This window comes from Fundulus heteroclitus, chromosome 13, assembly GCF_011125445.2.
Source record: "Fundulus heteroclitus isolate FHET01 chromosome 13, MU-UCD_Fhet_4.1, whole genome shotgun sequence".
NCBI classification, from domain to species: Eukaryota; Metazoa; Chordata; class Actinopteri; order Cyprinodontiformes; family Fundulidae; genus Fundulus; species Fundulus heteroclitus.
This window is the reverse complement of record NC_046373.1, coordinates 8,664,984-8,679,211: the sequence shown is the minus strand read 5'-3', so window position 1 is coordinate 8,679,211 and position 14,228 is coordinate 8,664,984. Positions and strand designations below refer to the sequence as shown.

Below are 14,228 nucleotides of genomic sequence, written 5' to 3'. Positions count from 1 at the left end.
CTAAATGGTTGTGGTCTGGTCCCACGATGGTGTTTGGAAAATATTTAAGTATTACAATGCTGATCCAGACTAAGAGAGAGCTAGTGGTGGTGTTGATAATAAGCCAAACAAGCATTTACAAATAAAAAACATTTTAGTATAAATTATTATCTGACAATTTGTCAATCATTTAATCTCTCTTTTTAAACATGGCATTAATTGTAAATGTCTGGCAACACGGCGAAAGCCCTATAACCTGCAGATGTGGGTTTTTTTGTGTTGTTTTTAATGTAAACAAATTTTTTTTTTTGAAAAGACATTCAGATGATTATTTCTACTAGGATGTATAGCAGAAACTGAATGTTGATAATTGTAGTGTTGAACTGGTGCTGGCAGGTCAGAACTTTGGCAAACTTGGAGATCTACAACAGCATTGCGAACCAATAAAGGGATCTAAGGGTTTGCTGAATCCTATTGTTTTTGGGATGTTTAATGCCTTTTTAAAACAATTTTAATTAATGTTTGAAAAATAGGTAGGATTCAACCTGTTTGTTTTTAACCTCACATTAATTGGTGTAATTTAGAGAAGGACCACCTGAGGGTGTTGTTACCTTTTCATACGTTCAGAAATTCAAGAAAACTGATTTTTAGGCATGTGAATGTTTCCATGAAGCCGATACTATTATTCTTTCAGCTTGACTAAGGAAGGGTGGGAATTCTGCATCTAACTACAGCTTCTTTGTCCACAAGGAAACCCTGATAAGTGGGAACCTAAAAATCAAATAGTTCTTTCCTGAAATACTCCCATTTCCCCTTATTTAAGTACATAGTTTTACTTATATTAACTTCCCTTGAAGTAGCAGTAAAACCTGATATAAAAGTCCTGTTAAGTAAAAGCAATGACAGGTAAAACAGACAAAAATCCTTCACCAAAATACCAGATAGGACAAAAATTAGGTTTATTCTGTGACTCTTACTTTTTAAAACACCCTTAAAGAAATTGAAAGACTTTACGGAACCTATTTTTATTGCTCTAAGTGCTGAATTATGAATATTCACTCAACCCAAGTCATGACCTGTTCTAGTACATTGCAAATGAAACATTTTGTTTGAGCTCATTGTCCTTATAACCTGAGAGGAGTGGAAGGCTAAAATGTCTTTTTCGTTCAAAAAAACAGCTCAAACAAATCCAAACATATCCGTTCGATTGAACATAAAAACAATTCAATATGTTAGAATAAAAAATAGATATAAATAATTGAAAAGTATGATAAAAGCGTTACATTGTGCGTAGAGCAGCTACTTCCACAATGTCCAGGGGGGTAATTAAAAGCCATTGTGGATAATAAAGTCAAAGTCTCTCAGCTTCTGAAACCTCGGCAGAAATAAGCTTCCCCAAATAAGAGAAAAAGCACGTTTTAACTTATTTAATCCCTCGCAGTGTAGCTGTTGGTGTTTGGTCAGCAGCGTCAGTATATTAGGAAGTTGAATCCTTTAAGTAGGCAATCAGATCTGCTCTTTCCTTCTTCTTTCTGATCCCATTGAAGAGCATCTTGGTACCCGGAATGTACTTCTTTGGATTTTCAAGGTAGATGTCGAGAGTCTCCTCATTCCAAATGATACCTGAACAGAAAACAAAACAAGCAATCAAAATAAAAAGTCAATCACGTGTCGTACGCGGTAAGCTTTTCAGAACTATAATCTCATGAATGTCTGTCTGTGTGTGTGTGTGATGGATTTATTGCCTATAGTTTTAGAGCATAGCTCAGAGAGTCAGAGAGGAAAAGTACAGCTGCTATCTGCCTGTTCAGACCTGCTGTCTGGACTTTATAAGCAGAAAAACGGCACCTTTCAAGGCAGAGCAGAAGAAACACTGATACAGTATTCTGGTGGGAAGGAAAGCTGCTAATATTAGAATTGTTGAGTTTCCTGCAGGTAAACATGAGAAAGAAGAAGGGGTACATTTTGTTCCTAGATTTATTATCTTTGATCTGTGTGCATCTGAAACAAATGTTTGCAGAAAGCTTTCAATATGGACAGCAAATTAGTATGAATTTACCCGCAATAGCAGTCACATCCCTAGAAATGTTCACATTTTGTCACATTACTACTATAAACCTCATCTGCAGCAGTTACAGCTGCACGTTTTGGAGGAATGTCTCATTTTGGTATTTTACAGAGTGAGATTCCTGCCCATTCCCCTAAGCAAAATAGCTCCAGCTCACACAGGCTGTGTGGAGAGTATCTGTGAACAAGAAGTCAGTTGAGTTATACAGACAGACTGGTCATAGAGTTTCCTATCTAAGGACACCCGGCGCATTACATCGAGTCACTAGCTTGCAGTAGTTTGTATTCCTGGATGAGCATGTAGGAACACACAGTGGAAAGTCGCTTGCAATGCGTTGTTAAATTTGCCACAATCCCTCATACTGAGCATGCATGTAGCGACAGTGGAGAGGAAAACTCCCCTTTAACAGGAAGAAACCTCAAGCAGAACCAGGCTCGGTGTGAACAACCATCTGCCACGACTGACTTTTGGGTTAAAAAGCCAAAGCAGAGACACAAAAAAAAGCACAGACGCACTGATCCAGGAGTACTTTCTGTGTTAGATAAATGTAAAAAGGCAATGGGAGCAGTAGCTCTTCAGTGGCTTAATCTAGGAGAGAAACACAGTTAAGAAGATAATATTTGGGCCAGTTTTCAAGTAGGATGAAAGAACCTGTAGCTAGCTGCGGTAAGAGCCATGTCTAGCAGAGAGACAAGGTTAGACTCTGATAAAAAGGGCCAAGTGGATCCTCCATAGAAGAAGAAGGTGAAGTTGTTGGTAGCAGTAGCCCAGCTGATGCCCCCCTCCAGGACGGCGTCACAGCTAAACATAAAGCCAGTCCAGATGTAGCTACTGGGAGATAAATGAGATTAAGGTCTGAAATTTGACTGGGCCATTGCTACACGACCATTCCTTGACGTAAATGACTCCACTGTAGCTTTAGCTGCATGTTTACATTCATTGTCCTGATGAAAGGTGAACCTCTGTTCTAGTCTCAGGTCAGCCAGAGTCCCTCTTTCTTCTGTTACAGCATCGCGATTAGCTCTCTCCATCCATCTTCATATCAACTTCAACAGGCTTTACTGTTCCTGCTGATAAAAAAAAAAAAACCCTCAACATGATGCTGCCACTGCCATGTTTCACAATGCAGATGACTTACTGCATTTGGGCAGAAAAATCCATGGCATATAAAGCATAAAACACGGCTTCCTGTGACTTTCTCTGGGCCTCTCCTCCGTAGAGTACACCACAAATAGTTGACCTCCCAGCTAATCCTCCCACCTGAGTCGTGGATCCCAGCAGCTCCTCCAGAGGAACCACGTGCCCCTTGGCTGCTTCTCTGATTAACGTCAGTTCAGATGGAGGGCCATGTCTAGGCAGGTTTGTAGTGTGGTGTTTCCATACTCTTTCCCTTTTTATACAACAGATTGAGACAGGCTCTGTGGGATCTTCAAAGCTGACCTGCCTGCTGTGTTCCTCGATCTTTGTGGCGGTGTCTGTCCTCTAATGCTCGCTGACAAAACTTGAAGTCCTAGTTCACAGGACAGCTGGATTGATACTGAGATAAAATTACACAAAGGTGGACTGTATTCAACGATAAGGCAACTTCTGAAGCAAGTAGGTCTTCCAGGATTTATTTTTGGGGGGGTATCAGAGTAAGGGGGGGGGGGGGGGCTGAATACAGTAACACACCATGCTTTGCATACTTTTATTTGTTATAAAAAAACAAAACAAACAAACAAAAAAACAATAAAAACACTTTAAAGCATATATAATTGTGTTACTTTGGGTTGGTCCTTCACATGAAGTCCAAATAAAGCACATTGAAGTTTGTGCTTTAAGTAAAAGTTGACCAACCCTGTTTTTTTTTCCTCCTAAGAGAATACAGACAACTCTGTCAACCATACTTAATATACCATAATATTCCTTATTATTACGCCTATACTTATTTGCTTTAGAGGTGTTTACCACTATTGTGGAAAATAAGATGCACCAAGGAAGTTTAGGCTTTCTTTATGTCGCTACATTTTCAATTTGATGATCAGGGACCGGCATGTTGTAAATCACATTTACCATTGCGTTGATGTCCCCTTTGTAACTTTAAACAAGGAATATGTCCAGGTTGTGATGTCAATTGTACTCATGAACATGCTTTTTTGTTATCCAGTCACCAGCTCAACTTAACATTCAGTGCGTTTCTCGGCTCATTCATACCTTTCTCCACGTTGGCCTGAGTGTAGGAGTATCCGGGCGCCTGCCCCGTCTTCCGTCCAAACAGCCCCCAGAGATTTGGCCCCATCTTATGGCGCCCCCCTTCCTCCACGGAATGGCACTGGGAACACTTCTGGACAAACACCTTCTTCCCTTTCTGGATGTCCCCCATGGCTACAGCAGCCAGGTAGGGCAGGAAAAGGACAGCAGGAGTCACAATCATTATGGCTAAGAAAGGCGACCAGTTCACCTTAAACTGTCTTAGCGAAGCTTTTGTCTAGCACCCATCATTGTTTTGAAGGGACCAATAAAAGCTTCTGAACTCACTAAAAAGAAGCAAACAAGCAAATAACAGAGAAGGCAAAACCTACCGTCAGCTTGGAATGTGTCAAAACACCCTCAGGTAGATGTTGTCGCCTGTCAAATTCACACTCCTTCCCGTGTGACGGCTTGCTGACCAGATTTCTGCCGTTGTTTTCGATTGGACTGGACTTGAACCTCAAAGTAACGTGAAGTAAAGTTTCAGAGAATGGGGGTGTGGTCAGAGCGGGTTGAGTAAGCTCTGACATGTAGGTCACACCCATCTGGAAAGACTGGCAGGGTGTGTTTGCCATGTGTGTTAATCACATGTATGAAACGCTTTGGTTCGGTGCTCGTTACTAAACCGTTTGTGTGGCTGAGTCACTTTAAAAAAAAAAAAAAAAAAAACTTTTTAAGACAAAGTAGATTTGAGTATCTTCAACTCCGAAGTTCCCCTTTGTTGTTAATGTTAAGGTTGCTGCTGACTCGTTATGGAAAAATTAAGAGCAAAAGGGAGAACGTTTCATACCCCTCATAAGGAATGGCAGTTTGTATTGAGCATTCAGTCATAATAATTACAATTTAGAGCAAATCTGCTTCAAAAGTAATATTTCATTTGAGAGAGAAAAGAGGATATGTGTTTTTCCCCTGATGTTTTCATATGTAATGTTCACAAACTTATTTCTTGTAGTAAATGTTTTAATAAAGTGACTCCCTTACACACTCTACCCTACCCTAACTGTGTGCTTTAGACGCTGTGTTGCGGGAAACCTGTCACACTTCAACGAACAAGCAAACTATTTTCCCCATCCCTGCTTCAGCCAGCTTAAATTCAATTCATGGTGGTCTATCGCATGGAAAATCCTAATAAAGCATTTGATGTAAAAAAAAAAAAGGCTGCAAGTCGTATGAATACTTTCATACTGACTTGCAGTCCCATCTTACATCCAACAGACAATCTGTGAAAGGAGCTAGAGATTAGGGTGATGGCAGTATGACCGTCCAACCTCAATGACCGGGGGCTCCTCACCAAAGAGAAATAATTTTAAAAAATCCAATGGAAACAGGCAAAAAGCTGCTCAGCAATTATTACAAGGGTTTCATTGCTGTAATCCCAGATATTGATATTGATACATTGATTACTTGGAAGGGCATAAGCCTGTTTGTGATGCCATATGTCAATAAAATTAATTTTCTTCTTCAGAAATAGTACCCATTATTCATTATTGTATATTATTGTCTGAAGTCAAATAATTCTACATCTTTCTCTTAACCATAACACATATGGTTAATATGTGTTATTAACCATATGGTTAATATATATATATATATATATATATATATATATATATATATATATATATATATATATATATATATATATATATATATATATATATATATATATATATATACACACACATTATAAAACTACATTCCTAAAGGACAATGTGTATATTTTGTAGTTCTCCCGTGTAACAGTGACTGATTGTTACATCACCATTTGGAAAAATATCTCCCTCTAGTGTTCAATTACTGCAATAACCGCTTCATCATCACGTTTCCAGTTGGTTCAGTTTTGCTCTGATTTTAATAGAAAGACATTGAGCTCAGAATGTATCTATAGCCCTTTACGGGATCAAAGTGTTGATTTTGGAAAGTCTGAATATATTTTCAGAGAGTCAGTCACAGCCAAGAGGCTTTATCTTAGAATATGCAGATGGTTCTGCAGGTGCTGGAGAAATATGAGAGGTCGTTGTCATGATGAAAAACATGATAACATTTTCTCTTCTCAGTGCTTGAAGCTTTATTTTTAAACTTTTTTTTATATATATATAAACTTCATCAGTTCGATTTAACAGTTTCTGACACTGACAATGACATCATTTTCAAAAGACAACATCTAAAACGTAATACTTTACATCTAAGCTTTGCCTTGATAACCTGAAACATCTTTACAATAAAAACACCGCATCATCAGCACCTCAACAGAGGTCCGTTGAGATCTGGCTATCCTTTGAAGCTCTTTTCTTCAGTCTCTACATCTTCCTCCGAGCTGGTCTTAAAGTCAAAATCTTCAGCCCTGTCAGACACAAAAGAACAACATTTATTTCCATGAACCACAGCAGAGCGTGCTCCAGCAGCAGGGTCAGCGGTGAGGGTTATGATTACTTCAGTTCCCTACCATTGCAAACTGGTGTCCAGCAGGTGTTCACTGGCCAGAGTCCTCAGGAGGCTCCAGTAAGGAGCGTTTCTTCCAAACCTCTGAGGCAGCACCGGGCTGGGAGCGTCTCGGACCCCGCGGCACTCTCCGCACAGCCGGATCAGCCCCCAGGACCGGCCGAACCTCTGGGGCATGTTGGGGCTGGAGTTGGGCACCCTCTCGTCGTTGCTGTCCCTGCCGAAGCGCAGGGGCATGTTGGCGTGCATGTGGAGCGGCTTGGCCGTGGGCGGGTACAGCTTGATGATGGTCGGCAGGCTCATCTTGCTGGTGGCCGGGGTCATGTGCAGCTTGAAGCTCTCCAGATCCAAGCTTCTGCGGATGCCGCTGGGCACCTGGACACAAGTACAGTTCTGCTTACTCGGATCAGAGGAATGAAGGAGAGTATCCAATGAATTGCTACCTTTTTTAGTTGGTCTACAAGCCAGATGAGAAAAAATAAAATTCAAATTTTATGTTCAGGTTGCCAAAATCAAATGGTCTTTTTTTTTTTTTTGGTGCTATATAAAAGCATGGTGGATTGCTGAGCAGTCAATCCATCCATTTTTGTTCCTGGAGCTCTTTACATGTGCAGCTAAACCACCAAAGGCACAGGTTAAAACACAGAGACACAAAAACACAGTTTATTAAACTTAACATTTATTAGACCAACAAATCAAACGTTATAAAGTGATACGAGAAGTGAGGAAACATTGTCGTGTACTGAAGCTTTATATAACTTAAGTCATTTAAAACAGAACATTTATAACACAAAAATCCTAGAACAGAACCCTGCAGCCACAACACTGATTGATCCATCAATTAATCTCACAGGTAGCCGTCACGTGTTATGCGAGCTAGCTTTTCTGGTCAGCGCTCTGACCTGTGAAGTTGGAAAGCTGTAAGTGAGCTATATAAAATAAAACGCTTTTATTGTCTTGTGCTGCTGACACCCAGGATTTCCGGTCGGTCTGAGCGGTTTATTGGCCTTTTCTGAAGTTGGGCTGTGAACTTCAGTGTCTGAAGGTCTGAAGGAATTCACGGTGCAACATCTACAACACATCTACAACACAGTTATAAAGCAGTTATAAAGCAGCATCCGATGTGGAGACCCAAAATACGGGACGGGTTCCAGCATAAACGCCCCAGCCAAAGCATCACTGGCGGCTCCCTACCTGCTGGCGCGGCTGCTTCCTCACAGAGTGTCTGTCGTCGCTGCTGCTCCGCAGGGCTTCGTCGTTGTGGAAGGGTTTCCCAAAGACGTGGAAGTCGGACGCCGCCGCTCCGCCGAGACCCCCCATCATCAGCAGCACTGACAGCACTGCTGCCGTGAACATGTTGAAACCAGGTTTTGTTCTTTCCCCTCTCCTTCTGAACTGGATCTGGACATGTGGCTTACTTCCCTCTGACCGCCCTGCCCCGTGTCATATAAAGCCAAACAAAACCCACGTCACATTAAGGAAACGCACACGCATCAAGCACAAAGTTTTATTTTTGGCTTCTTGTCATCGAGGTAGATTCCTGACCGATCCGCAAGCCATTGCTGAAAAGGCAGGTATGTGTGCGTTATATGCACTAATTGGGCTCCTGAATCCAATGCTTTTGTTTCTCCAGAGAACGGACGGCGTGAAAGCTGAACACACTTTCACTAATCGCACTGATCCAGTTATCAGCTGGGAACGTCTTGAAAAGCTGGAAACACATTCAGAAAGCCTTGCAATCAAACGTTTCATCGCAAATTAATATCACATGCGCAGGTTGGCTCGTGCAATACGTACGCAGCCCCCGTTACTGTGATACGTCTAAATAAAATTAAATAGTTGCCAGAAATCCCCTGATTTAGTAAAAAAAAGTCTCAGTGGAAACAGCTGCTCTGCGAAGGCCTCGGAGGTTTGGTGAAGGAACCGCACCATGAAGGCCATGGTTCACAGCGGACACATCGGGAAGAAAATAGTGGAGAAGCTTAAAACGTGGCCTGGTTAGGAAACAATACCCCAAGCTCTAAACATCTTATGCATCACACCATTTATGAAAACAAATGGATCGAGTAATTGCAATTGCAAAAGCATTTAAGACATAGGCTGGGCAAGGAGAGCACTAATTGGAGGCGTAGACAAGAGGTACCTCTGGAGGAGCTGTAGAGATCTGTTGCTCAGGAGGCCGACTGTCAACACTTCAGCTCAACCTTAAAGCAGAGTTTCTAATTATGCACCACTTTGTGTCGATCGCATAAAATCACCTTTTAAATACATCAAAGTTTGTGTTTTTTACATAGCGAAATGTAAAAAAAAAAAAAAAAAAAAGTTATGAGGGACATGAAGACAACTACAATGCATTTTACGTAATAAAAAAAATATATATTTCGCTAAATGTGCACCGACAAAACTTTCCACATCAACAAAACCGGACAAAAGTTACGTGTCTTCGGCTTTGTCTGCACTTGATTTCCAAAACGCCCGTCGCTGCATTCAGCAATGACTGGTATTCGCCCCACAGGACTGACGTCAGTCGCAGAACGCCTGCGCTCCTCGGCGTCCAGGGCGGTAATGAGTCATTAGGAGTTGGACCAATAGCAGACTGAATGAGAGGAATCCTCGTTAAGCAACGGTGATACTGGCAGCCGGGAGGGGAATTTTAATTTGATCGGTTCGTCTCGACCGTAAAATTGTTGCCATTTTCCACGTTGCCATGTCTGAGCACGAAGAACATGGGTTAAAGTAACCCCCGTTTTTATTTATTTATAAGCGCTTAAAAGCAAACACAGAGGTCAAACTGCTGTACAGTTAAAAGGCCCGGTCCCCTCCTGAGCTCGCGTCCTCGTTCTCGATACTGACAGGAGCAAAAGGTCAGCTGACCCGAGAGAAGGAGGTGGCCCGCTGGGCTGTAAAAGCTCAGAGATGGATAGACCATTTAAAGACCTCAAAACAAATTAAAAAAAAAAATCTTAATTTGGAAAATGGACGGGCAGCCTGTGTGCTCAAACTCTGGTGCGTTAAGTTAACAGAAAAGAGAAGAGTTTCAGTCACATCTGGTTTCGGTGATTCACATTTAGCCTTCAGAAGCCTCCCGTCTCAGCTTACTTCCCTGCATTATCGTTTACCTCCCATCTCCTCTCGGCTCGTCTCCTGGTGCTTTCTTTGCCTGACCCTGGCCCCGGCCTGCAGACTGCGGGATGTCGGATTTACGACCGCGTGTCGGACACTCATACTGTGCATTATCTGCAGAGGGCTTCAATAAACCTCCTCCTTTGTTCTTTAACTGAGCTCATAGAGCACTCCCTAGAAGACCTTGTTCTCTGCTGCTGTAATTCTCCCTTCCTAATGTTTTTGATGCTCATCTTTCGCCACCCCTGCGGCCTTTTCATCTTTCCATCTACATGCTTTCAGGCCTCCTTCCCCCTCTGCCCTCTGCTTCTACGTGTTTTAAAGCATGTCCTGCCTCCTTGATAGAAATATAGTCATGATCCCAGTGTTTAATAAACATGGTTATCTATTTTGAGAAATCTTGCATTCCCTTGACATATTTGGCCATTGAAATGTTCTTCTTTTGCCTATATTTGTGCATCACTAATGTGTATCTGGAACGGGGGACTGCAGTTTGCAACCAGCAGATTCATCGTAGCGAGTCATTTGGTCCCTTTGCATAAATGTCTCACGTTCTGCCTGAAATGGATGAATACTCCAAGTAACATTGACTGGTTACCAGCATCAAGACACGGCAATGCTGTAAAAAATTGTGGTGTGAAAGCCGCCAAAATCTTCTCTCGTATGGTTTCAAGTTATGAGACGCCACAGAGAAGTGTCAGGGAGACCAAATTTTCTGCCGCAGCAGGGAGAGATGTTGCGGCACGCTCCAGGGCAGCCGGCCTAAACAAGGCTTTTGGGTATATTGGTTGCAAATGATGTGCGTACGTATTTATGGTATGGAAACGAAAAGAAATAGAAAAATGATTTGGTGGTGGCAGTATCATCCTTTGGGGATGCTTCCCATCGCCCATCACTGTTACCCCTGATCATATTTACACAGTTTTAAAACTATATTTTGGAAGCTAGAATGCAATAATATTTATGCAATACTTTGCTTCGTAAAAATTATAAATAAGGTAAAAATAGCAATAAATACATCATATAGATGGCATTATAATAACTGAAGTAATTAGTGTGTTGTACTAGGGCTGGACAATATAGGAAAAAAAAAGCATATCGATAAACTAGAAATCATGTTGACCGATATCGATAATTATCAACTAATTCAAAGCATATATTTTAAGTGCAGCCCTGACCTTTTCATGCTGTTGCTTAGCGACTTATTTTTATATACAGAACACACAAACACTGAATTCAAAATCGAACCTTTATTCAACCAACTTTTTACCCCAAAACTGCAAGTTTTTATATTAAAAAAAAGAAGAAGTGTGCTCTCCGAACTCTTTGAAGGGGGCGGAGCTTGGTTCCTGGATCTGCGTTGTGATTGGTTAGGAGGATATAATGACTGTAATATTAACCTACATGGGTAGAATGCAAAAGGAAGGAAAACTTTTATTCTATTGAACTTTTTACTGACCCTTTTTTCTATCATCGATTTACGTTTATCGACCAAAATATATCGTTATTGAATTATCGTCCAGCCCTATGTTGTACTATATGATGTTTTTACATTTCATCTTTGAATTTTTGCGCTTATGCTGTGATTCTGTAAAGCTACACATTTATGTTGTCTCTGTGCATGGAGTCTGCATGTTCTCCTGTGTATGCATGTGTTCTCTCCGGGCCCTCCGGCTTCCTCCCACAGTCCAGAAGACATTACTGTTAAGATAAAACGGTCTCTCTTGAACTTTTTTTCTGGTTGCTTTCCTTTTTTACAACTTTTCACACAACTTTAATGCCATTACATTTGGAGGGCCCTGTGATTGTGAGCATTATCGTTCTGCAACCGAATGGCAAGCTGTTTTACTCCTTACTTGACTTTACACAAGCTTTCAATAACTGTTAAAATTACATATTGAAAATGGAGCATTATTGAGGAAAAAAAGGAAAACAGCTTGGTGACGTGAACCAAACTCATTCCCATTACTAAAAAAGGAAAATTACACTTCCTTTTTAGGTTCCACATACGTTTGTTTCCTCCCCTCAAGTGTTCAGAAATAAGCAGGAAACGGGTCATAAGACCGCTTCTCAGAGACCCAGCTTCGTTTGTGTTAACCATTAAATTAAAGCAAAAGTCAGTTTTTATTTATCTTGATTTATCGCTTCTAAAAGTCAATGCCATATGCGCATGAAAGAATATTATTCGATAAAGCATCTTTTGAGAAATAAACGGTCGTATTTGATTAGATTTACATTTTATGGATTTGTTTGCTCTGGTTTGGAAAAGATTACGCGAAGGAAGACGGAGATAAACAAACTAACTTCAGAGAAACTATAGGCAGTGGAAAAAACAGATTCTCCACGATCACTGCTTCCTCCTTCTCTCTGTAAACATCTTGTTTAAAGTTTGGCAGAGATCCCAAAATTCCTTTCCCGGACTGGGACACCCTCAGATTCCTGATATGACATGTGGGAGTCTGCTGTTACCTCTCCGCTGAGCTGATTTATGGGCCGCTTTATCTTCACCCTCACTTAGACATCAGCCGGGTCATCATCACAGCACTTCACGTGCCTGCGCACTCTGAGAGGAGACCCATTCATCAAGCCCTCCCGACTGCTTATGGCTCAGACGGTGATCAAATCTGTTGGATCACAACAAAGTAACGTATGGCACAATTAGCTGACACGGGACGCAGAGCGCTGCATGTGTGGTCTGGGTAAAAGCAACTGGATACAGATTAAAAGCGACCGGGAAATAAAAGAGTTAAAGGTACGGTGGCACAAAGGTATCCCTGCCCGTTAAGCCTTCTCACATTTTGTCCGGTTACAGACGCAGGGTTCCTCACATTTCATTGGGATTTTATGAGAAGTGGAAAGACTTTATTTATCTATTTTTACGAGATTTAACTAATTACAATCTGAAAATGGTTGTGAGTATTTATATGCAACCCTTTGCTCTGATACTCCTCAATAAAATCCAGTGGTATCAATTGCCTTCAGAAGCCACGCAATTAGTAAATAGTCAAATCTTAATTTTTAAATGTTCCCCAAAGGCCTTAGATCAGGGGTCTGTCAACCTTACAGCTGAAACTAATTTGTTTAGAGCCACAAAAGCCACATGACTCTTCGAAAAAATCAAATGCCTCGTTTTTAAAATACATACCGTATGTAATTTTAGATTTGTAAAATAAAGAACAATTTTAGCTTTGCTTTTAGGTTTATTACATGTTCTTCAATGGGACATTGAAAGTTTATAGACAACTATGTCTAAAAGCATGTAGTTTGAAACCTATTTACAAATCATTTAAAAGAAATATAATATTCCTTACACTATTAATGTCATACAAGCCACATATGTCAATGAAACGCATAGGAGAAGCTGCTAGCATTGTTAAATTAGCTTTACATTTTAAAACATTGCTCAACTCTTTAGCATCTTTTAGCCAAAGCTATAATGAGCCACAGGCTGCAGATCCCTGTCTGGGATGCTTGTCGGAGAAAATCAGTGAACAAAGAGCATCATAAAGACCAAGGAACTGAGCAGGCAGGCCACGGATAAAACTTTGGAGAAGTTGAAAGCTGTGATAGTTTTAGAAAACTATTCGCCAAGCTGTGGATATACAGAGAACTGTTCATCAGTGCATCATCATCAAAGGAAAGTAAACCATAACTTTGAACCTACAAGACATGACCTTAAACTGACAGGCTGGGCAAGCAGAGCAGGATTCACAGAAATAGCCAGGATGCCCATTGCACCTCTGGAGGAGCTGCAGGGATTCACTGCTCACGTGAGTAAGGCGATTCTATCGAAAGGACGAATCTCAGCGCTGCACTTCACAAATCAGGTCTTTATCGACGAGTAGCAGGAGGAAACCGTTGTTGAATGTTAATCAGAGGAGGTCACGTTTGCCGCAAGCCGTGTAGGGGATAAAGCAAACACCTGGAAGAAGGTGTTCCAGTCAGAGGAAACCAGAAATTGCTGAGCTGGCTTTAAAAATGCTCTGTGTGGTGGAACACATTCCCCCTGCCATGCACGAAGCTGCCACCGCCGTGCTTTGTGCTGTGGGGATGCTTTGCTTCCAGCAGGCATAGGAAAGCTGGCCAGAGATGATGGGAAAAGGGAGCAGATCTAAATGATGAATGATCCTGGTAGAAAAACTGTTAAGGGGTAGAAAATACTTCAGACCGGGGCAGAGGTTCATCTCCCAGCAAGACAACAACTTGAAACTTCCAGCCAGAGCTACAATGGGTTGGTTTAGCCAGCAGCTTGGAACGACCCAGTTTAGGTTCAGACCAGAATCCAGACAGGAATCAATGGTTTGTGTGTTTTACGTTGATCAATCACGCGAAACCCAGATAAAACACATCGAAGGTTGTGTTTGTAATGTTACAGAATGTGGACAAG

General features: G+C 41.3%; 2 protein-coding genes across 2 annotated transcripts; both read right to left on the bottom strand.

The window, feature by feature from the left end:
* Positions 1 to 914: 914 nt before the first annotated feature.
* Positions 915 to 4,769, bottom strand: LOC105934296 (cytochrome c iso-1/iso-2). The gene is made up of 3 exons (XM_012874209.3): positions 4,609 to 4,769; positions 4,241 to 4,411; positions 915 to 1,602 (listed from the first exon to the last, which is right to left on the bottom strand). The coding sequence occupies exons 2-3, from the start codon at positions 4,407 to 4,409 to the stop codon at positions 1,457 to 1,459; spliced, it is 315 nt and encodes a 104-aa protein (XP_012729663.2). The 5' UTR covers positions 4,410 to 4,411; positions 4,609 to 4,769; the 3' UTR covers positions 915 to 1,456.
* A 1,614-nt stretch (positions 4,770 to 6,383) lies between these two features.
* npvf (neuropeptide VF precursor) lies at positions 6,384 to 8,160 on the bottom strand. Its single transcript, XM_012874203.3, has 3 exons — positions 7,913 to 8,160; positions 6,723 to 7,093; positions 6,384 to 6,620 (listed from the first exon to the last, which is right to left on the bottom strand). Exons 1-3 carry the CDS (start codon positions 8,072 to 8,074, stop codon positions 6,548 to 6,550), a joined length of 606 nt encoding a protein of 201 aa, XP_012729657.1. The 5' UTR covers positions 8,075 to 8,160; the 3' UTR covers positions 6,384 to 6,547.
* Positions 8,161 to 14,228: the final 6,068 nt, after the last annotated feature.